The following is a 24335-nucleotide window of genomic DNA, read 5'->3' on the forward strand; positions in this document are numbered from 1 at the left end:
TTTTTCTTTTCTGTTAGATCTTGTTCTTGTACTTTCGGTTTATCCTCTACAGTCATATCGATTTCTTTGCGTTTTTCCTGTGCATTGATCCTTCCAGAATTTGTTTTCCTATCTGTTTGCTTTTCTTCTCCTGTGTTGTCTGGTTCTGCTCTGATTTCCAGTTTATTTTCCGAAAAATTTATGGTGATTCTTTTTTCCTCAATTCATCAATTCCCGCTATCATATCATGATTTAAATCTTCAATCACCACACATTTCATAATATGGAATTTGTTTCCCACTCTTATCTGTACTCCCAAGCCTTCGTTTACTGTCGTCAAATTTTTATTGTTTGCACCCACTAAATCAACCCTAGGAATCTTATACACAAATCTGTCCAAATTTAATTCTTTTACTAGTTTTTTATTGATTAGCGATATCTCCGATCCAGAATCAATCACAATTTTAATCGCTTTATGTTTTATAAATGCATCTAAAAATATTAGATTAGAATTAGAAATTTGTCTGTCGTTTCCTATTGCTACATGATTCATCTCCCTTCTATTTTGTTGTTGGAAGCTCTGGTTATTTCTATCGTCCCTTTGTTCGTTAGTATTCCTATTCGGAGGATTTTGTGCATCTCTATTCCTGTTGTGATTTTCATATGTTCTATGTTGTGTGTCATTCCTGTTATCGTAATTTTGTTGTCTATTGTAATTATTGTAATTTCTCGGCCTATATTCGTTTGTTGATCTGGGATGTCGGTTTCTCTGGTCATAATTTGATGAATACCTTCTTTCCGGTCCATTATATTGGTCATGTTGTCTTCTATTTCTCATTTCTTTTCTTTTCGCTTCTTTTAATTGAAGGAATTGGCACAAACTATCAATATCTTGATAGTTTCTCAAAATCACGTGATCTTCCAACGTTTCCTCAAAATGTCTGCTGATCATTTCTACCAGCTGTTCGGTAGAATATTTGTATTCTAGATATTTTGAATTGTTATATATCTGCAAAGCATATCTTTCTTCAGATATTCCCGTTTTTTCGTGATATTTTCCATTCTGTAGCTCTTGGTTGATTTCTCTCTGTTTATTTTTCCCCCAGAAATAGTTGAGAAATTTATTTTCAAAATCTGTCCAATTTTCAAACTCATCTTCCTTGCTTTCATACCATAACGCTGCTCCTTCTTTCAAATGGTTTCTAATTGTTTCTTTGCAATCGTCAAAATATCTAATATGTTGTAATTTGGTTTTCAAATTTTTAACAAACGGTACTGGGTGTGTTTTCCGAATATTCCCGCCAAATTGTATTTTCGCCTCGCTTGTTCCATGGATGATAACTTCTTTTCTCTCTACCCCTCTTAGTTCAATTTCTGCCATTTGTTTTTCATTTTGCTTTAATCTTCTTTCTACTTCCTTCCTGTCTTCTTGTAGCGCCATTTCAAATTTTTCTTCTAACTGTTCTAATTCCTTTTTCTGGACAATCTTTATTTCCTTCATCGTATTTTGGATATCTTTTATCTCTGTCTCTTGTTTTGCATTCTTTATGGTTATTTCTTCTATCTGTTGTATCAGTTCTTTCTTTATCCCCTCAACACATCCTTTAATTTCTTGTTCATAGTTTTCCAAACGCTGCTCTATATTCCTGTTATTTAGTTCTATTGCTTGTCTTGTTTCCCGTTGGTTTTCTTCCATTCTCTTTGCTGTTTCATTCATTGTTTGTTTTGTTGATTCTTGTATTTGTTGTGTCTGTAGTTGCATTAGTTGTAATATTTTCTCTATTCCTGATAATTCTTTTTTCTCCTCAACTATTGTAACATTTCCTTCATTATCCGATCCTTCTTCAACAATTGTTTCCTCTTCTCTGTTATCCTCCTTCCTTTCTTGCATTTTGCTTTGACTCCTTGTGGTCGACATGTTGTTTCTTTTCGTTACTGTTTTTGTCCCCGCCAAATGTGAAATTTTACAACACTCTATATGTTTCAGAACACGACAATATTTCTCCCCAAATGTATTAAATTTTCACGACAAATATCAAATATGCAATCAGTAAAATTCAAATAATTCAAAATAAATATAAAATGTACGATTGGTAAAGAAAATAAAATCCAATAATTCAATAGCAGTAAATATCCACTAACTACGATCAATCAATAAATCAAATTTATATTCCCTGGAAAAATTGTCAAAATACTTTCAAATTCCCTCAATGTTATATGTTTTTATCTCTGGATCACCTGTACTTATTCCAGATCTCTTTCCCTTCCTTCAAATGTAAAGCTGCGATATTTTCAAGCCCCACGTTTTGGAAGCCAGTTATTGTGATATTTAAAGTCTTGGTGCGCCAAGCAATAATTAGCTAATTAATTTTTTTGATTAATTAAAATTATTTAAATGATATGATTATGACTCTATCACAATTTTTAATTCTTTTATCTCAGGGTTAAATTCGTGCTTCAATATCTATGCTATTACATGTGAAAGGTAAGGTCCAGAGAATACCGGAATAATAAAAAACACATATGATCTAACACTATATATTGAAATAAAAATAATGAAATAATTCACACTCAAAAGTTTTCAATAAACAAATCTCATAAATAAGGATTCTCAAAAATTTGTTCTCCGTACGTGAACAATCAAAATTAATGGTACAAACAATATTAATTGAAAACTCAAATTCCCAAACTATTCTAACTCTCCTAATCAAAATATTTATATCCTTTCTAAATTACGTGTAAAAATTGTGTTATCAATAAAAGAAAAAAAACTGCAGAAAACAAAAATATCTCTCTCTGATGATGAGTGGTCCAAATCCTTGTTCCTTGTAGACTGTATTATCTCCTCTCAACCGCTCCCTATGTAATCAGCAATCTTACAACAGATTGTTGCAAGTATATCGTCCTTAATGTTCTCCTTCAAAAACAACAATCATTCAAATTATGATAGCCTTTCTCCTCTCGATAAACTGAATCTCTCGTTGGCCCAAGTGAAAAATTGACTCTTGGAATATCTTCTCTTTACGATAAACTGAATCTCTCGTTGGCCTGAACAGTGACTCTTGGAATATAAGTAGGAAAATATGACTTACAATATTTTGCTGCTTCAGCTTCTGTCAGATACACTAAATCCACAAAAACTCACTAACATTCAACACTACTGCTTGCTACATCTCGGGAACAGCCAGAGAACAATCACTCTTCGTCTTACAGACTTGGAAACCGACTGATTCTCTCTTCTCTCTCCTCAATCTCGCTAAACTTTTTCCTACATACTTATCCCACCTTTTTTCAATCTCCGCCAATCAAAACTCGTCACAATTCCCCCATTTTTTCATTTCGATAACAAACAAATTTTTACCTATAATTATAAATTTCCTAAAACTTATTTACAAATAATATTTTTCTATAATTCTTAAAAACTAACAAAAACCTCTTTCTATAATCCCTTCTATTGTCTTTAATCACTGCATTAATGTATTTCAATTGTCTTTGGATTCCACTTAAAATTATGCGGGTCACTCAAGTATAACAAAGAAATAATTTATGCAAAGCTTACATTTTGTTTAGTACAGGTAATCCAAGAATTTAATAACTTTCCTTCTCCGAAATGTTTGTTGGATATTATCCTACTTATCTGAATTATTTTAATGTTTTTGAACTTTGAAATATTTTTAAACAAACCAATATTTTTCTCGATTTTACATATCATAACAATATATATATATATATATATATATATAAATATATATATATATATATATATATAAATATATATATATATTTATATATAAATATATATATATATATATATATATATATATATATATATATATATATATATATATATATTTTGTGGGTACAATGTGGATTGTAGCTATCTTCGACATGTATCATTTCTTCTTCTTTAGGTGCCGTCTTCTTAGCGAAGGTTGACGATGACCTCTGCAAAGTCTTCCCTATTTTGGGCTTTCCTTATTAAACTTTAAAATTATACAACTAAATGTAACATTTAGTTGTATAATTTACGTTCACAATTAAAATATAAGAAACAAACACAATTCAAATTAAAATCGAAACAGACACAAAAACGTTTAGTTCGGTAACTGTCATTAAGGTTAAGTACCAGAATTACCAATATCGAATGTTACTGATTGACTTATGTCAGAAGATAATTAGTTCTATGGTGTTGATGTAGTAGTTGTTTATTTGAGATTTACTGTAAAGGTGTGTTATAGTTGAAAAATTTTGAAATTACATTTTGTGCTGCATTAATTATTAATAGTTATGTGTGTCTATTTATAATGTTTGCTTTTCGATGTGTAATAAATAAGTGTGTAAAATGTGTAAAAAATAAATCTCACTCAGATGCTCAACATCTGATTTCTTATTTATTAAATTATCCATTTAAAGATTGTCCAACTTCTTCTTGTGAAGTCCTTTAGGCACTTGTTGTGGTTTATTATCCAAATTTTCTGTACCAGCAGAATCATCTTCTTGTTTGCAATTCATAACAAACTGACAAAAATATTTTTTTGCATACCCTTCGTTTATCTTCTCCAATTTTCAAATAATATTTTAATGTCTTAGACCTCCGTGATACATCTTCATTTTTTCAATCCCTCTTCTTATGGTTGAACATTCTAGTTGCTGATTTTTATTAGAAGGTACACAGGAACAACGTGGTTTAAGAGATCGGCCTTGTTTTTTCACATCATATTTCCATTCTCCATGTTCTTTCCTTCTTCCTAAGTAATTCTCACCTTTCACCCTTTTCAGTTTTTGCCTACTAGCTTGCCATTCTTCTGAACCCCTCTTCCTCTTTTTCAGCGTTTTTAATCTGTTGGCACTGGAATTGACTAATGGCAATAAGTGTGGGTTTCCATCATCTTCTGCAACGTGCGTCCTTGTTATTAAAATATTAGGCTCACTCTCACCCACTTCAGTTTCGTCTCTTAATTCATTTGCTTCATAATTATCAGCTGAACTAATTTCATCATTATCATATTCAGGGTTCTCCGAATTTGTGGCAGCATCTAAAAAAAATAATTTGAGACTACAACAAGACCTAAAAAGAATAATTACCTTGAATAATCATCAGCTGAACTGATTTCTTTAATGGCTTGTACGGGGTCTTCCGAATTTATAGCAACTTAAGTAAAATAATAGAACCAAAAGTTTATAACTCATAAAGGATAATTACCCGGCCATGCATCCAAATGGGAATGTAATATTGTGGTCTCAGTTGGAATCTCAACAATAGATGTGGAAGGTATAAATTCTGGCGTATCAATCGAAACAGATAACTCATTTTGATCTGCGGTATAGTCTACCGGCACCATGGCAACATCTTCGAAGCCTGCTAGGATATTTTCGCCTTCCAATGTCTCCAATATTATATCGGAATTTTCTTAGCTCGAAGGAAGTTTCAGTTCGGAACATTCTTTTTCTTGTTTATTTTTTGCAAGTTCTACCATGAACATTCCTCTTGAACGATCCCCCCTATTCATTTTGTATCTATAAAATAAAAAAAAAGATAAATATCCTTTTGCGGACAGAAGTTTATCCCAGTGATGTGTCGTAGACTTTTCAATGTATTGTACACGGATTGTCTACGCATTGTTTACATCAGAATATTTAAGGTTGATCTGCACCCCCCAAAAGACAAACCCCAAATTCAAAAAATTTGAAAAAATTTGAGAAGGTATATGGGATGTCTAGAAGTATTTTGACAACTTTTAAACAAACTTCATGTTTTCGTTTTTGAAAAAACTCAAAAAAACTACTTTTTTCCAAGTATAAAGCGGGAAAACCAAACATAGGATTTTGTTTATTTTGTTTACAGCATCAAGATATGATTATAAGAAATACTTATGAATTTTTTGAAAATTTTTGAATTTACAGTTTTGTTCCAATAGGAAAAAATAATATGTTTCGGCTTATAATAAAGTTACCGGTAAGAAACCGAAAATTTTTTTAATAACAACATATTTAAAACTGCAAAAGTGGAAAATATTTGCAACAAAAAGTTAAATATTTTTTCCTAAACATATGAAAAATCTCGTTAAACAAGAATTATGTCTTGAACTGCCGCCTTCAAATCGTAATGTAGGGAGATGGCTCCATCTGAAGCAATGGTAGTATTTATCATCGATAGATAGCATTACGTTCGGCTTCGAAACGCTTCAAGCAAAACGTCACACTAACAGGGTTGCCATATCAATTACTTTGTACAACACTTTGGCAGATAACAACAAAATTTAATAGAAATGTTATCGGTTTGAACTTTGAACCGGTCATGCTGAAACTTACAGAGTTACAGAATAGTAGATACTGCAACTTTTATTTTGAAAGTAGGATATCATAAAATTTACACTCTATAAGTAATATATCTATAAAAAAACCTATTTAGTTTTAAAAACCTATTTAGGCGTTTATGGTTAATTATTTTAGTATTTATAAAAATAGTGTTTCTTGCATAACCAGTATCGTACACAGAATTTGTCTGAGGGGGGGGGGTTTGAAATTTTTTTATGCTACCTCCATTTTGAGTCCATAAAATTTGGGTTTTAGTTTAATTTAAAGTACTAAAGATAGCAGTGCCAAAGATTCAGGTATCTATTATCCTGCCTACCAACTAAAACCACCCTCTCTTACTTGTGTGCATTTGACTGTCGCGCGCACCGTACTCCGAAAGTGGGGTGAAGACATTTTTGGAACACTCACTTCTCTTATCTAAATCTTATCTATTGTTCTGAAACTATTTTCTTGTGGCTTTTAAAGTAATTACTATTTTAATGGGAATAAGTCAACTTGTAAATACAATTTATTTTGGAGACGGCTATCGCCGTATTCCCGTTCTTCTCCGCCAATTCTGCCGGTTTAAGGCATGCTCCTCCTCCAAACCTTTCGATTCCATCGCTCTTCTAATTCCTTCATTCCATGAGCGTCAAGTTCTACCTCTTTTTCTTCTTCCGGGGGGGCATCCATTTGTGAAGTTTTTGGGGCCAACGTTCGTCAGGCATTCTCAATAGGTGTCCAAACCATTTTGAACCTCTTTTTTTCTATTCTGTCAATGACCGTTTCTGTAGCGTTGGTCTTCCTTTCCTGGCTTGATGTTCTAGCACTTCTTCTCAAATAATCCATTTCAACTGCTAACAATCTTCTCTTCAGGTCTGCATTGACAATTGTTTATACTTCAGAGCCATAACAAAGAACTGATTCGACCATGGTTTGCCCTATTCTTTTTTTGTTCCTTTTGGAAATGTTGCGATCCCACCATAAGGAGTTCAGATATCCTACAATTTTACGTCTCTGAGTAATTCGGTGTTTAATTTCGGTTTGTCCCAAGCCGTTCTTAGTAATGAGTGCACTTAAATATTTAAATTTTTTCACTTGTTTGATTTCCACGCCTCGTCGATCAACACTTCAAACCTTGCATCTGAATTGATAACTAAATATTCTGTTTTCTTCATGCTGACTTGTAACCCACATTTTACATATTCTCTGTATAGATTATCATAAATTCTAGATCATAAAAATCTTGAGCTAGGACGACTTGGTCATCCGCAAAGTTCAGGAAGAACAGTACGTCATTTCTTATGGGGATTCCCATTCCCAGGCAGTGGTTTTTCCAATTATGGAGGGCTGCCTCAGTATATAAATTAAACAGTGAGTGTGACATTATGCATCCTTGTTTTAGTCCTTTAGTTACTTTTATTGGCTCTGATAGTCTATTTCCGATTTTTAGGTAAGTAGTGTTCTCCCTGTATACTTCTGTAATTATTCCTAAAAGTATGGACTAATGTCGAGTTGTTGCCACAATTTAAGTCTTGGAACTGTATAATACGCCTTTTCTAGGTCGATGAAGGCTAGATGTACTTTGGTACCAACTACTATTCTTTTTTCTATTAATTGTTGGAGTATAAACAAGTTATTAGTGCAAGATCAAAGATCAAAGATTCAAACGTCAATAAACTTATTTTAACCTTCAATTGTGGCTTATTTCCATTAAAATAGTAATTAGATCTTATCTCTGTCATTGGCTCGGTTGGTGTTTCTCTTCTTCTTCTTTCTTTTTAATGACTGCTCGGATGTAATTGTGAACACTATTCCATTCCTCCGTACTTCCTCCAGTCATCTTCACGATCATCTCTCTTACAGTCACAGGGTTCATACCTATTTCTTTCTCTGTTTGATGAGTGAACCTCTGCATGGGCGACATCCCAATGAGGTCAGTCAAGACCATGTCGACAATATAGCGTCGAACTATTGGCTGACGTCAGGAAAGATGTTCCCTGAAACAGAAGATTCACTACTAGCCATTCAGGATCAGATTATACAAACCAAAAATTACCTGAAATATATCGTCAAAGACCCTCAGGTCCAGAATGACAAATGCCGATATGGATGTTAAGCTCAGGAAACCATCAAACATCTTACCGGGGCTGTCAGGCATTTGCTGCAACTGAATATAAGGAACGGCACGACTCAGTAAGAAAGATCATTCATCAAGAGATAGCTATCAAACTGGGACTTCTTCAAACAAACCATCTTCCATATTATCAATACGTTCCTGAGAGTATACTTGACAATGACAACTACAAGCTATCCTGGGACCGCACTGTGCTCACAGAACAAACAGTGGCACATAATAGACCAGATCTCATACTAGTTATTAAACTAAAGAGACAAATAACATTAATTGATGTGGCGATACCCAACAACCATAATCTTCGTGTTAAACAGAACGAAAAAATCGCCACGTACAGGGATCTGGAAATTCAAATACGAAGACAGTGGAGAATGGAAAGTACCCAGACAATACCTATTATTCTCTCTACTACTGGAGTAATTCCAAAGAAACTCCTAGAAAACATAAAAAAGCTAGGTCTGAATGAACATCTCTACAAGACTATGCAGAAAGCTGTAGTACCCTCAACGTCCAGATGTGTACGAAAATTTTTGGGAGATACTCCAACATATCAAGCCACCTAGGGCTCGGTAACACGGAAAGAGTCCCACCAGAGCTCAATCCTTTTGATACCGTAGGTATCTGGGATGAGTCAATTTTCCCCTTAGATGGAGTGTGAGCCGTATGACTAAATCTGGGATACTAATACTCAAAAGCAAACTTAATTTCAAGCACATAGTAAAAGCAATAAACACATACGCAATACCACTTTTCACATACTCATTTGGCTTTATAAAATGGTCGAATACGGAAACTGAAGAACTAATTAGACCAAATAGAACCGTGATAACTAAATAGGCATCAACTACCCCAAATCGTACATCCAACGCATGACACTACCACGCACACAAGGTGAGAGAAGAACATCGTGTTTTGGAAATATCATTCACTACTTAAAGATAAAAAACAGCAAAAAACAAACACAAAAATATATAGAGCAGCAATTAGACCAGTGATAGCATACGTAGCAAAAGTAATATGTCGTACGAAAATAGATATAAAGAAAATAAAAATATAAATAAAAAGTAAAATATAAAGAAAAAGTAAGAATTATTAAAAGCAAAATGATAAGAATAAACAGCCCAATAAAGCCCGAACAAGAAGAATATAGAAGACTAATAAAGCATGAAATAAGAAATAGAAATATAACCGAAGAGGAAGACATAGTAAAATTTATTAATCCACACAGACTGAGATGGTTTGGACACATACAAAGAAGAGAAAAAGACGCACTAATAAGGAAGATATCAAACCTGAAACCAGTAATAAACAGACCAAAAGAAAGACATGTTCGCATGTTTTAAATAACATTTTTGACGATTGACCATTTTTCATATAAATCCCACTAAAATATTAAATAATACCAGATAATTTAATTTTTAACTATTCTATCAACAAAAATCTAATATATGATTGCATGTATAAATTTAGTGGTAATACGATATTCACAGATAGCGCCGCTAAGTACCTCTTTGTCGATAAAAATGTTTACATAATAAATATGTGTCATTTTTCAATGATATGGTGTGGATTATGTTCTTGCAAATGCGTAACTTTAATACATTCCGATTGACACAGCGGTGCAGTAAAATATTATACATAAAGATGTTGTTAAAGATATCTTTGCTTATTTGGTCTACTAGGTATTTGATAAAATTATTACTGTCTGCACAACTTGGCACCTCAGCCAATGGATATAATTATAGAAAACTGTAATTTATATTAGGGTTTGAAAATATTACAGAGTCGTCATGTAGAAATCTACGATTAAGTTAAAAAAATTACCACAGTAGTATGCCGCAGTAGAGCCATCTCTAGGATCAGAAACAAATTAATCGAGGGTGAAGATCAACCTTAATGTAGACTATGTAAACTATGTAGACAACCGATTTTGTGTTTATTTTTTATATTTCAAATAAATTTGAAACGAAATAACAGCTTACATTATGTGATTTCATTCATTTTACATCTTTACTAGTGCCTAAAATCTGTGAAGATACGTAAGAGTACGTATTTTTAGTTAATTCTGATATAAAAATCTCAACTGACTAATTAATAGCAATGTATTCTAGTAAATTGCATTAGAAGAACATGTAACTCCAACATGGGTTCATAAAATAGAATATGGAACCATGTAACTCCAGCGATCGTTTAAAGCAAGTTTAAAGCAACAAAAATCCCTTTATTTTTAAATCGTACTAAAAAAATTTATTACATACATCAATTTACCTTATCTTACTTCCTTCTTAATACAAAAGATGTAAAATTGGAACTTAAAAACCTCTATTTCACGCCTCCAAAACAACAAATCAAATCAACGGCAATAATCACTTAACTGACTTAACAGAAAATGCGCGGAGTTGTGTGTTTTACAAACATAATTTTTTGACAAAGCAGATACATGCTTTTCTAGTATACATTTTAATTAGAAATCTACATTTAAATGACGTATTATTTGTCGGATGGCTAGAATAGGCGATTTGCTAATAGATGGCAGTAAAATCTTATTTTAAGTAAAAATTGAAGTTAACCGGTTTTCTTGTGTCGACGATTGTACAAAAAGAAACCGTAGATTCTACACTTTAATACGACTTAAGCCAAATTGCTTTAATAAAATGTTGATATCAAGAAAGATACAGGGTGTTAAAGTGGAAATTTAAAATTTTATTTTTCGCTATAACTTTTATGTTTGTGAACATTTATGTATAAAAATTTACAACTGGGTACTATTGAATATCAGGAATTATAATTTGATGCATACTTTGATGTAGCTGATAGAGGGCGCCACATATGCCCAGTATCATGGGGTATCCAGTTGTAAATTTTTATCCATAAATATTCACAAACATGAAACTTACAGCGAAAAATAAAATTTTAAATTTCCATTTTAACACTCTGTATCTTTCTTATTAACAACATTTTATTAAAGCAATTTGGCTTAAATCGTATTATTTTAAAGTGTAGAATCTGCGGTTTCTTTTTGTACAATTACTTAAGGACCACCCTGTATATATATATATATATATATATATATATATATATATATTTAAAATATATTCAATAGTTGAATAGCAGAGGTTTGATCGGTCAATAATTGGCAAATGAAAGTCGTCAACTACTTCATTGATTTACTTGAATACGTTTCGCTTTTATTTTTAAAAGCGTCTTCAGTTCACTACAAATAATAGAAAAGATCTTAGAATATAAGTAAAACAACGAACAGGGTTCATACTTACAAAAACAATTTGTAGGTTTTTTTAAATGTATATATATATATATATATATATATATATATATATATATATATATATATATATATATATATATATTTAACGTGATTATTTCGACCAAAAAACAATTTATAAATATGTTGGAAATATCGGGTATGTGGTCTATATTAAATAAAAAATCTTTGTTTTTTCTAAAGCTCAATATTACGCCATTTATTTGATGGCTTCATCGGGAGTAACTGTAAAAAACAAACATTTCAAAACACTGACGTACACTTAGATTTACAATACTTACAGAAATTAAAAGATTATACACATAAATAAAATTGAATACTAAAATAACATTATTGTTGATAAAACTGTACATTTAATAAAATGCATGTTAAAATTTAAAATTTTTCCATCTTATTTAAAAAATTTCATCTTTCATTTCATCAAAATTTCCATCTTATTTATTGTTAACGAACGTGCTCAAAGATATTTTAAATTTTAAATTTTAACATGCATTTTATTAAATGTACAGTTTTATCAACAATAATGTTATTTTAGTATTCAATTTTATTTATGTGTATAATCTTTTAATTTCTGTAAGTATTGTAAATCTAAGTGTACGTCAGTGTTTTGAAATGTTTGTTTTTTACAGTTACTCCCGATGAAGCCATCAAATAAATGGCGAAATATTGAGCTTTAGAAAAAACAAAGATTTTTTATTTAATATAGACCACATACCCGATATTTCCAACATATTTATATATATATATATATATATATATATACATACAGTGTAGGTAAAAGTTTATGGTCGGTATGGTAAAATTTAACAGGATATCTAACGCAGATATAAAATCAGATTTTCAGCGAACAGACAAAGATAACAATCATATTTCCCCTCGGTCTCCCCTCCATATTTCTTATTGCTGCCCATTGCCCAGTAGTAAGACGATTAGTTCCGATTAGTTTCGATTATTTCCGATTAGCTCCGATCTGAGATATACATATCTCTGGTTCCTATCCTAAGAAACTAGAGGTGGGTCGTTGACATTTTTATCGGAACCGTTTTTCGTAAACTGTAACTAGTTGATTGTTTATCAGTAGTTTCAAATAAGCGGGTACACAAAAAACATATTGGCTATTATATTGAAAGAAACTAACGAAGGATATATTTATTATAACTTAAAAAATAAATTAAACAATACAAATAGTACTTACATTTACATGACATCATCATCATTTTGGCTTTACAACCCTGTGTGGGTCCTAGCCTCCCCAAGAATATTTCTCCAGTCGTCCCTATCCATCGCCTTCCTCCGCCAAGCACGTATTTCCATATTTCTCATGTCTTCATCGATGTTATCTAGGAATCTTGTTCTGGGTCTTCCTCTTCTTCTTTGACCAATAGGTCTATCAAGGAGCGTTTTTCTAGCTGGGTCGGTTTGCTCCATCCGCATAACATGGCCTACCCACCTTAGACGTCCTATCTTTATGTGTTTTACGATATCTGGTACATTTACATGACACATTATTAAATCGCGAATCGTCTAAATTGACATTTAAAAACATACGTTTTTCCACTTTTCTTGTTGTTTCTTCTTTTGTTTAAATTAAACCAGATTTTGAACATGTGTTCACAATGAACATATTTTGTTACAATACTACAATATTTTATGAATATAGTGGTTAAGTTAGGATATACATGGCGATGGTTTTTCCACCACTGTAATGGACAGTTCCAATCACCGTTCGAAATTTTTTGTGGCTAATATCATCAGACAAATACATGTCGACTTCTTTTATATCTCTAGATACAGGTGTATGTTTAGATGAGTCATGTCTAATAAATTCATCAAAAATACACCATGGACTTAAGTCATCTTTATCAGCTTCTTTTTCTTGTACTGGTTGATTGTCACTAGTACAATCTTCTTTTTCTTTTTTTATAGAAGTAACCAGCTTCTTAACTCTTTCTTTTATTTTTTATAACTAGGTATTCTGATTAATGAATGAGTTTCGATTTACGATTGATCTGCATTTTCGATTTCAAATCTTTATTGATAGTTTGTCAAAGGATTTATTTATTGTAAATATTCAATTATGAATTATTTTTTTTAGTCAAAATGATTGACCTAGTTAGTATAAGAATAATAATTTTATTTTCAAAAAATGTGCATTTGTAGAAGATGCAGGTTTTATGGTCCACTTTCTGAATATTGCAATGATTGAAACTTCTCCTGACGCATTTCTGTCCGTTTCGACTACTTCTACTACAAGTACTGACATACTGCCACCGCCACCCAAGCGTCAAAAGGTGATGGATACTTCCATTAATAAAAATATTAGTTTAGAACAAAAGAAACAAATAGATATGGATTTAATAAACCTATGCAAAGACTCGTTTCATCCGTTTTCCATAGTTGAAGAACGAGCTTTTAAAAAGTTTGCAGGGTGGATTCCTGGATATAAACCACCAACAAGAAAAACTTGTTCATTACGTCAGGCTCATTACTTCAGGAATGTTATACCAAAACTAAGCAAATTATTAGATCACAAGTTGTTAAAGAAGTAGAAAATATCTGTATTACTAGTGACCTTTGGACATATGGAGTAACTGAGAGTTACATCGCATTAACAGGACAATATTTAATCGAAAATTTAGAATTTAAAACGATTTTATTAGGCTGCTGCCGTTTTTCTGGAAACCATAATTCAGAAAAGATCGCTTTTGAAATTAGTGAAATTATTTCACTAATTTCAAAGTTTCTAAAAAAACACATTTCAAAAAAAGTACCTTATCTTTAGAAAGGTTTTTAAAGTATCAATTACAACATAACAAAGTTCCCAAACGGCCAATCCAAGACGTGGAAACTAGGTAGAACTTCACCTATTACATGTTAAAAAGAATGACCGAGATAGAAGAGGCAATCCGTTCCACTTTTGTATTAGTTAATACAGACTTAGACTTGGACCAAATCTAAATAATGAAGACTGGATTATTTGTTCTCAATTTTCCCAAATTTTACGGCCTTTTAAAGAAATAACAAGTACGATGAGTGGCCAAAAATACTTGAAGGGTAGTTCGGTGATTGTTATGGTACGCTGCCGTCAAGAATCTTGCAATAAAATTTTAGCAAACGGTAACCTTACATCCATAGTATCCGACGTAGTACAATTACTAATATCGGGTTGTATTGTTTAGTTTATTTTTCAAGTTAAAATAAATATATTCTTCATTAGTTTCTTTCACTTCAATAAATATACACATAAACGATAATAGCCATTATGTTTGTTTATGTAGGTACTCTCTTACTTGAAACTACTGTCAAACAATCATAGTTATTGTTTACGAAAATCGGTTTAGTTGCGTTAAGAGCGTAGGCGCAAAATTTCATGCCAATGCTTTTTAAATGTATTCATTTTTTTCGAATCCTGAGAAAACTAACAAATATTTTTGAAAAATTTAAACGCAGAATGAAAGGTGACATTATTGCCGAGGGCCGAAATAAACAAAAAGTTTTTTTGAATGAGATACTTAAAATTCAAAATCACACTAAATTTTCTCTTTTTTCGCCCCTGTAACTTATTAAAATAAACATTATAGAAGTTTTCACAGACTTTCGGCCCTCGGTAATAATGTATTCTTTCATTCTGCGTTTAAATTTTTCAAAAATATTTATTAGTTTTCTCCAGATCCGAAAAAAAAAAATAATGCCCACCTCTACTCGTTCGTTACCTGTGTTCGTACTTTGATTCGGTGCTTTGACTACGCGACATGAGACGTTGCCAAATAATTTCGTATGAAGGTTTATTTATTGTGGAGTTATATGCATTTTATTATTTTCATTGGAAATAAGGCACAATGTGACTTTAAAATAAGCTTATTTTGATGTTTAGATTTTTAATTCGGAAATCGTACTTAAAATACAAAACATTAATAAATTTTATTTACATAAAACGATTTTCGAAGTGGAAATCAAAATGTTAAATTAAACTTATTGTAAAGAAAAATTGTGGCAAATTTAAAATAAAAAACAGTAAGCTGCCATTTAAATCAATTCGCCCAAATTTGATTATCTTAGAACGTTGTTAAAATGCTAAAAAGACAACAGGTCAAATAAAACCAATAAGTTTGGCAACGTTGAACTTCTCTTTTCTTAGTTCCACTAATGCTATTTCGGCGATATAATGGGCTGACCTAATATACCTCTTTCTTTTTAAATAGGTGTTTCTCACTCCATCTCACATAAGGTACATACCGACCATAAACTTTTACCTACACTGTATATATATATATATATATATATATATATATATATATATATATATATATGTATATATATTATATTAAGAGAGGAGCAAAGTTATCAACATTTATACTTAAATTACCCAAAAAATAAGGTTTTTTTGCAATTCTCTCGGCCAATTTTTTATGTATTTTAATTTAGAAACTCTCAAAATTAAAGAACTTTTTATGAACTATAACTTTTATTTGAACTATTTTTCAGCTGATTTGGCTTTTTTTAAACATTCTTAAAAAGGGAAAAAAAAATGGAGCAGTAGGCGGTACTGTATACTAGCACAAAGCTTCATTCTATCTTCTGTATTTTTAAAATTTAAATAATATTTTTAAAATTGAATAAAGTAATTTTATTATTTATTTATTTTTTATATTTTAAACAAATATCATTTAATAGTAAATTTAATTATTATATGCTGCGAAAATTAATTATTATAGTTTGGAAAAAGCTGACAAAAGTAGATAACAAAAACCTTCTCGTGCACCAATACTTAACGAAGACTACGTTGCTCAAGTTAGGAGCATTATTGGGGGTGCGTAAGGATATAGATCAGAGGTTCCCAAACTTTTTTCTCTCGTAGACCCCTTGTCATGTTTTTTAAGTTTAGATAGACCCCCCTGCTATTCACTTTAAAAGATTTAAATTTCTAACAGTAGTGACACATTTTTACATATTTATTAATTGAGTTTAACTAAAAATATAGTAACTTTTACATAAAAAAATCTAAGCAAAAAATAAATCAATTTAATGGGAGGTATGAACTTGATGGTTTAATGATAAATTATCAACATTTGGCATTAATTTAGTTAGGTTTAGTCTAGTTTGTTACTTTTTTTGTTATGAGTTGAAACCCCTTTTTACTAGGTATGAAGAAGAAGAAGCAATTAAAAACTTAAATAGCAGATAGGTTTTTTTGAAGCTCGAATTGTTGATACCCGTTTCTAAACTGTACTTTTAAGTTCTTCGTTAGTGCTTATTCCAATCAATTTTTCTTGTAATGTAATATGCGTTTCTTCAATATGACCAAATAAATTAATTACCAGCGTCAAAACATCGTCTTCCTGACAGATTACCTAGAACCAATTTAAGAACTGGGAAAATTCGTACCGTCCAATGTTTTGCTTTATTAGTTTAATTTTGGCAAGAAATAAGCAATATCTGTTTATCTCTTTAATAAATTTTCTTTCAAATTTTTATTTTTCAGTTTCATATAGTGTAAAAAGTCTTGTCAGGCATCATCCTTTAGACAGCACATTAGTGTAAAAGAACTAATTGGTGGAAGTTATCGCCATTTTCTTCACACAACTGCGCAAATAACCGCGTATTTAACACATTGTTTCGGATTCGGTTTACTGCATCAATGTAATGTGCCAATAATAATGCTTCATTACCAGGTAATGTCCAGCTGTATAGAGAAATTGGTCGTTTGAAAATACTTTCACAAGCTTTCAACATCATAACTTTTTTCATCAATACATCTTTAAACTGTGTTGTTACTTAAAGAAATTGTTTTAATGATATCAGATGCAGGTTTGTGTAGAACAGGTTTTAAAACTACTTCATGGCTGGCAAAATTAACTGTTCTCCGATAGTATGCGGTTTACCGGATTTTGCTATAAGCAACAAGATATTGTAAGACGCTCGCAAACCATCATCGTTTTTTTGTGACGTCGAAGACAAGATTTTGTCCAGTTTGGGTCTCTTCTGAAGATTTTCTGTAGGTTTTTAAAAATATTTCAAATCTATATGTTTTTTCAGGCTGATATATTCTCAGATGATTTCCCAGGTTAGATGGCTTCATAGCGTCATTGCTAAAAACTTCGTTGCATAAAAGGCACGAAGCATTTACTTGTACAATGATTGATGATTAAAATTTCTTGCCATTGACCACCATTTTCATTTTATAGACCCCCAAATTTTTTTCGCCCACCTAGACGTCCACTTTGCAGGTTTTCATCGACCCCTAGTCTACTTTGGGAATCACTGATATAGATGATAAAAAAACTACAAAAATTTTTAATAACAAAACTAAATATGGATTAATAAAAAAAACTTTAACATAATAGTCAAAATAAAATAAAATATTTACGCACTCACTTTAACAGGTCGATGACATTCAAAGAAAACATCTGATACTGCGAAAAGAGAAGCATTTTAGATGACCCTTTCTAGTCGCCAAAGGAGCCATCGTTTTTCGAGGAAAGAAAGCGATAAAAATAATAATTTATATACAGAGTTAACTGAAAATACAGTCTCGTCAAAAGTTTTAAATTCAAGAGAAATTAGCATTCCACAATGTAAACTAAATAATGTGTTTAAAAATAATAATTGTATTTATATGAAATTATTTTAAAGCGAGAAATATAAAAATTTAAACAGATGATTCAATGTTGTTACTCATCGGATGACAATTATGACTTTTAAATTTTAACGTTACGAATCGAATCTTTTAGTGGCAGATATTCTCTTAATTTTTTACTTCTCATTTAATATCTATATTTTATTAGTTATTTTTCATACAGTTTTAAATTTAAACGTGCTTAGAGTAAATATATAATGACTAGAAACGAATTGATCGAGAGTAGTGAATCGATGTAAAGAACCGCTATTTTGTGACGCTACCTGTGACGACACTATCTTATGGCGATTGTTCCGTGATGCTCGTCTCAGCATTTTACTGTAGAGAAAAAGTAATACAGCGCCAGTATAGAAGCTTTCCTTCAAAAATATATTTTTTGCGTATAAGACGTTAGAGAAAAATGCTTCAAATAAAAGTTATAGACCATAAAAATTTCCTTAATTTTGAGAGTTTTCAAATTAAAATACATAAACAATTGACCTAGAGAATTACAAAAAACCCTTATTTTTGCAGTAATTTATAAATGTTAATAATTGGTTTTTGCATGACATGTAATATAGCTACTCGAAATTGTGGCCGTTAATAAGTTATTTGTGTGCCAAATTTTAAACAGATCGACCAAATAGTTTGTAAGTTAAATAATTTGTTTATCCCGGAGAGCAATTGTAAGTTTCCTCCTATCTATCCGTAGTTATCTATAACTTTAGGGACCTTTCATATATTATATATTATATATATATATATATATATATATATATATATATATATATATATATGTATATATACATATGTATATATATATATACATATTTATATATATATATATACATATTTATATATATATATATATATATATATATATATATATATATATATGTATATATATATATATCTATATATATATATATATATATGTATATATATATATATATATGTATATATATATATATATATATATATATATATATATATATATATATATATATATATATATACCATGTGAAATTAATCTAGAGAAAATGGGAAATTAACTAAACACTTGTGTTTTTTCACCCACAAAAAAAGAAGTGTCATAGTGTAATACATACGTAGATTCCCAAACGTAAATGTATGGATATGGAGGATATGGAGAAGAGCTGGTGAACGTTATCAGCAATGTTGTTTTACTCTGAGATTTTAATTTGGTGGAGGTGGTATAATTGTGTGGGGAGGCATTTCTCTAAAGGCTCACACAGAACTTGTTACAATTCAAAAAGGCAATTTGAATGCTCAACGGTATATTAAACAATGTTTGGAAGATTATTAAGTGTCATTTGCCCCATTTATTGGAGACAATTTTTCTCTGATGCAAGATAATGCTCATCAGCACATCGCAAGAATAACTTGGGATTACTTGGATGAAGTTGGGATTCGTTTATCACCATGGCCCCCAAGTAGTGCAGACTTAAATCCAATAAAGCATGCATGGGATATTCTGGGACGACGTATTAGACGTAACCATGGTGAGTTTGAAACCATGAATGATTTGGAACAAGCAGTTCGTAACGAATGGGCAAATCCCTCAAGCAGACTTTGCTGCCTTAATCCGAAGTATGCCTGATCGAATGAGAGCCGTAATTACGGCACTTATGTTAATAATTGGTTTTTGCATGACATGTAATATAGCTACTCGAAATTGTGGCCGTTAATAAGTTATTTGTGTGCCAAATTTTAAACAGATCGACCAAATAGTTTGTAAGTTAAATAATTTGTTTATCTCGGAGAGCAATTGTAAGTTTCCTCCTATCTATCCGGAGTTATCTATAACTTTAGGGACCTTTGATATATTATATATATTATATATATATATATATATTTATATATAGATATATGTATATATATGTATATATATATATATATATATATATATATATATATATATATATATATATGTATATATATATGTATATATACATATGTATATATTATATCAATGGTATTCCGGGTTTGACTCCGCGTTAAATGTTGTTGGTTTTGATAAAAACCATTTTGACGACGTTTCGGCAAGATCTCACTTGCAATTTTCAAGTCTCTCTGGATGGTCTGCTTCTTGTCGATGTTCGAGTGGAAGTGACGGGAACATCGACAAGAAGCAGACCATCCAGAGAGACTTGAAAATGGCAAGTGAGATCTTGCCGAAACGTCGTCAAAATGGTTTTTATCAAAACCAACAACATTTAACGCGGAGTCAAACCCGGAAAACCATTGATATAACATACAGCTCCCGCGGAAATATCAAAACTAACATATGTATATATATATATATATATATATATATATATATATATATATATACCATGTGAAATTAATCTAGAGAAAATGGGAAATTAACTAAACACTTGTGTTTTTTCACCCACAAAAAAGAAGTGTCATAGTGTAATACATACGTAGATTCCCAAACGTAAATGTACAAATTACTTTTAAAACAGTTACCAGATTGAAAATATGGTTCTCTGTTTCCAGTTAAACAAGGCTACCTTTCTGTCAAATTTGTAAGCACATAAATAATTGTCATGATAAATCTTATATGTACACTTCTTTGTTTTCCGAGCATTAGAGGAGATGAATATATTAGATATCAACATTTTTTCCAGGGATGGATCGGTGTGGATGAAAGACTTACGAGATAATTATAGCAACATATTTAAGCTAAGAATATATCATAATGATGATGTACATACCGTTGCCCTAAATAGCAACTGTAGCTTATTGGCATCTGGGGCTAGAGGAGGTGATGTAATTGTTTCGAGACTTGAATCTGGTGTTGGTCCCAAAAATATAAAGAAAATACTTTCGCTGTCATATCATGATGTAATATGGAAAGTTGGATTTTCAGTAGAAAATAAACTAGCAGTAGGTACAGCGGGTCACCATTTCTTCAGTTATCTCTATATTCGCAATGTAGAAAGGTAAATATAATTCGTAGTATATATCAGTTTACAGACGCAAATAATTCGGATTTTCTTTGATATCTGAGAAAATATTCTTTCAAATCTCTTCCTAAAGGATCAGTAACGGGAATTATAGTTGTAGTTCGATGAAATTTACCTGTCGAGCAATATACACTGCAGTGCAAAATTAACCGGACAGTCAGATTTTTTTGTTTTTTTGTTGGTGTTTAGATCAAAACTTGTTTGAATTGTATTTTATGCCTTATTGGCGATAACGTTTTTTTCTTGTTTAAACCTCTTTAGATCTTTTATGCGAACAACAACACTTTTACAGATACGTTTTGTTATTAATGTGAAATAGTGGCTTATTATTAATTTAAGTTTATTGTCGTACTGTACCTGATTATAAGTTCGGCTGTAGGTTTTTGTATTATCTCCTGTTTAAAACTTGCATTTAAAAATTATGACACCAGAAGAAGTAGCACAAGCTCTTACTTTACAGGATGATGGGCGGAGCATTCGTTACTTCGCAAATGCTTTAGGAATTTCTTGAAGTACAGTGTTTGTACAGTGATACAATACAAAGATTTTGGGAAACAGGATATACACCAGGAGGCCAGGCCAAGGTAGACGAAGATCCACAAGTCAAGTTAAATATCGGTTTCTTAGGTTACAAGTGTGACGCGATCGTACATTATCAGCACCAGTACTTGTTCAACGATTAAATGATGTCCGTAGAAACACAGTTTCCATTTATACCGTTCGAAAACGTTTAAATGAATATGGATTAAGGTCCAGAATACCTGTCACGGGACCTCCATTAACAGCAGATCATCTGAGGCAACGTTTACACTTCGCTCGTGAACATCTTAATTGGGGTGTTGACGATTGGAGTGCTGTGCTTTTCACAGATATATCAAGATTTAACAGATACTCATCAGATAGGCGACCTATGATATGGAGAAGAGCTGGTGAACGTTATCAGCAATGTTGTTTTACTCTGAGATTTTAATTTGGTGGAGGTGGTATAATTGTGTGGGGAGGCATTTCTCTTAAGGCTCACACAGAACTTGTTACAATTCAAAAAGGCAATTTGAACGCTCAACGGTATATTAAACAATGTTTGGAAGATTATTAAGTGTCATTTGCCCCATTTATTGGAGACAATTTTTCTCTGATGCAAGATAATGCTCATCAGCACATCGCAAGAATAACACGGGATTACTTGGATGAAGTTGGGATTCGTTTATCACCATGGCCCCCAAGTAGTGCAGACTTAAATCCAATAAAGCATGCATGGGATATTCTGGGACGACGTATTAGACGTAACCATGGTGAGTTTGAAACCATGAATGATTTGGAACAAGCAGTTCGTAACGAATGGGCAAATCCCTCAAGCAGACTTTGCTGCCTTAATCCGAAGTATGCCTGATCGAATGAGAGCCGTAATTAGGGCACTTATAGGTAATATACTCTACTAAATATCATTTTCTATAAAAAAATGTTTATATTTAAAAAAAAAATTATTTTTGTTTCTTTGCAGATTTTCAAATGATTTGAATTTTTTATTATTTTTTCTGTGTAACATTATTGAGTTGTAATAAATTGTAATAAAATCTTATAACATCGCCCGTTGCATTTAGTCCATTTGGATATCTTTCTGCAAAAACAAGGTAAGTCCGTTCATTAATTCTATTACATCGGGATATGTTCAACAATTCTATTACACTCGCCGTAAATTAGAAAACAATACATACAGTAAATCTTTCAGCTGGACATAGATAATATACATTGAGGTAAGTGTGGCAACTGCGCTTTCTCGAGTCTATGCCAATATCCCACGACACTAAGCGACAGCTTATAATTACTCTGACACGAAACTAAAAAATGTGACTCATTAATGTAATACGATATTCGAAATGTACGAGGATTAAATTAAATACGCCATTACTAATAAGAAAATCAAAATAGTATCGGTTCACAACATTTTGATAAACCCTATTCATTCTACAAATTCCCAATCGTCAATAGAACCACGTGTAAGCCAAACAGGGTCGTACTGATGTATGACCTATGTATCATATGATTTTTAAAAATATTTACTTTTGAAACTGTTAGTGTAAGAATTTATTGAAAATTAATCATTATATCACAATTAAACTAAACTCTAAAAAATAACACGACCAGTAAATAACTTAACAATAACTATAACATAAATATAACACAATATATTAACTTAAAAATCAACACGATACAATTTGAATTTAAAATGCTGGCGAGTTGGGATCTGTAACATGAGAATCTGTCTAATAAATTATATTTAATAGCCTCTTGACGAATGAGACGGCGAATATCAACACGTGCTCATGTTTACTGATGGGAATTTGGTAAACGAATAAACTTTAGTACATTTTAATGTGCGGTCTTTTTTAGCGAGCCAGCTATTACTTCAGACGAATTCACGATACTTTTTAGCAAATTAATATTTGGTCAGCACTATTTATGCGAATCCGTAATTATTCACTCTTTATCAGTGGAGTTTCATAAAGGCATTTTAAAAGTCTTGTATTGAAATTTGAATTTATTTGAGACATTTATTTTATAAAATGAAAATATGTAGACTAGAAGGTTTTTTTAAAATAATTTGTTAAGATAATAATTAATTGCCAAGTAACAAATATAACGATGATTAGTAAAAACGTTTTTCCCATCCCTTGGATGGGATGTGGAGTGAGTAACACTAATCCGCAAACCCCTATCTTTCGTAGTATTGCTTATCCATAGGTATATCCGATAAACAGCGTATTCTAGGCCAAGTAGCAGACTATTTAGTGTACTGTTACATAACCCTTTTTGTTTTCTGGTGATGATTTGAACAATCAATTTACTAGATCATTTACAGTGGAGTCTGGCCGCTTAGCTATCTGACTCACGATTTTATTCTAGTCGTAAATAAGCCTTTCATGTATTTTTAAAAGATTAATAAATAGTAAAATAGATAATCCTGCAATAAAAATTAATTTGTATTCTGTGATTTAAAATTATCGTTATCATACCTAGCATATTTACCAC

The 24335-nt window shown here is 31.4% G+C and overlaps 1 protein-coding gene across 4 annotated transcripts in view; it reads left to right on the top strand.

The window, feature by feature from the left end:
• Positions 1-24335, top strand: part of LOC140439710 (F-box/WD repeat-containing protein 4-like) — a 232617-nt gene that overhangs the window by 74398 nt on the left and 133884 nt on the right. For all 4 annotated transcript variants that reach the window (XM_072529804.1, XM_072529806.1, XM_072529805.1 and 1 more), the window contains one exon: positions 20967-21281. In XM_072529804.1, the coding sequence (XP_072385905.1) occupies positions 20967-21281 (315 nt within the window). The remainder of the gene's footprint in view (positions 1-20966; positions 21282-24335) is intronic.

The sequence above is a fragment of the Diabrotica undecimpunctata genome, chromosome 4 (assembly GCF_040954645.1).
Source record: "Diabrotica undecimpunctata isolate CICGRU chromosome 4, icDiaUnde3, whole genome shotgun sequence".
NCBI classification, from domain to species: domain Eukaryota; kingdom Metazoa; phylum Arthropoda; class Insecta; order Coleoptera; family Chrysomelidae; genus Diabrotica; species Diabrotica undecimpunctata.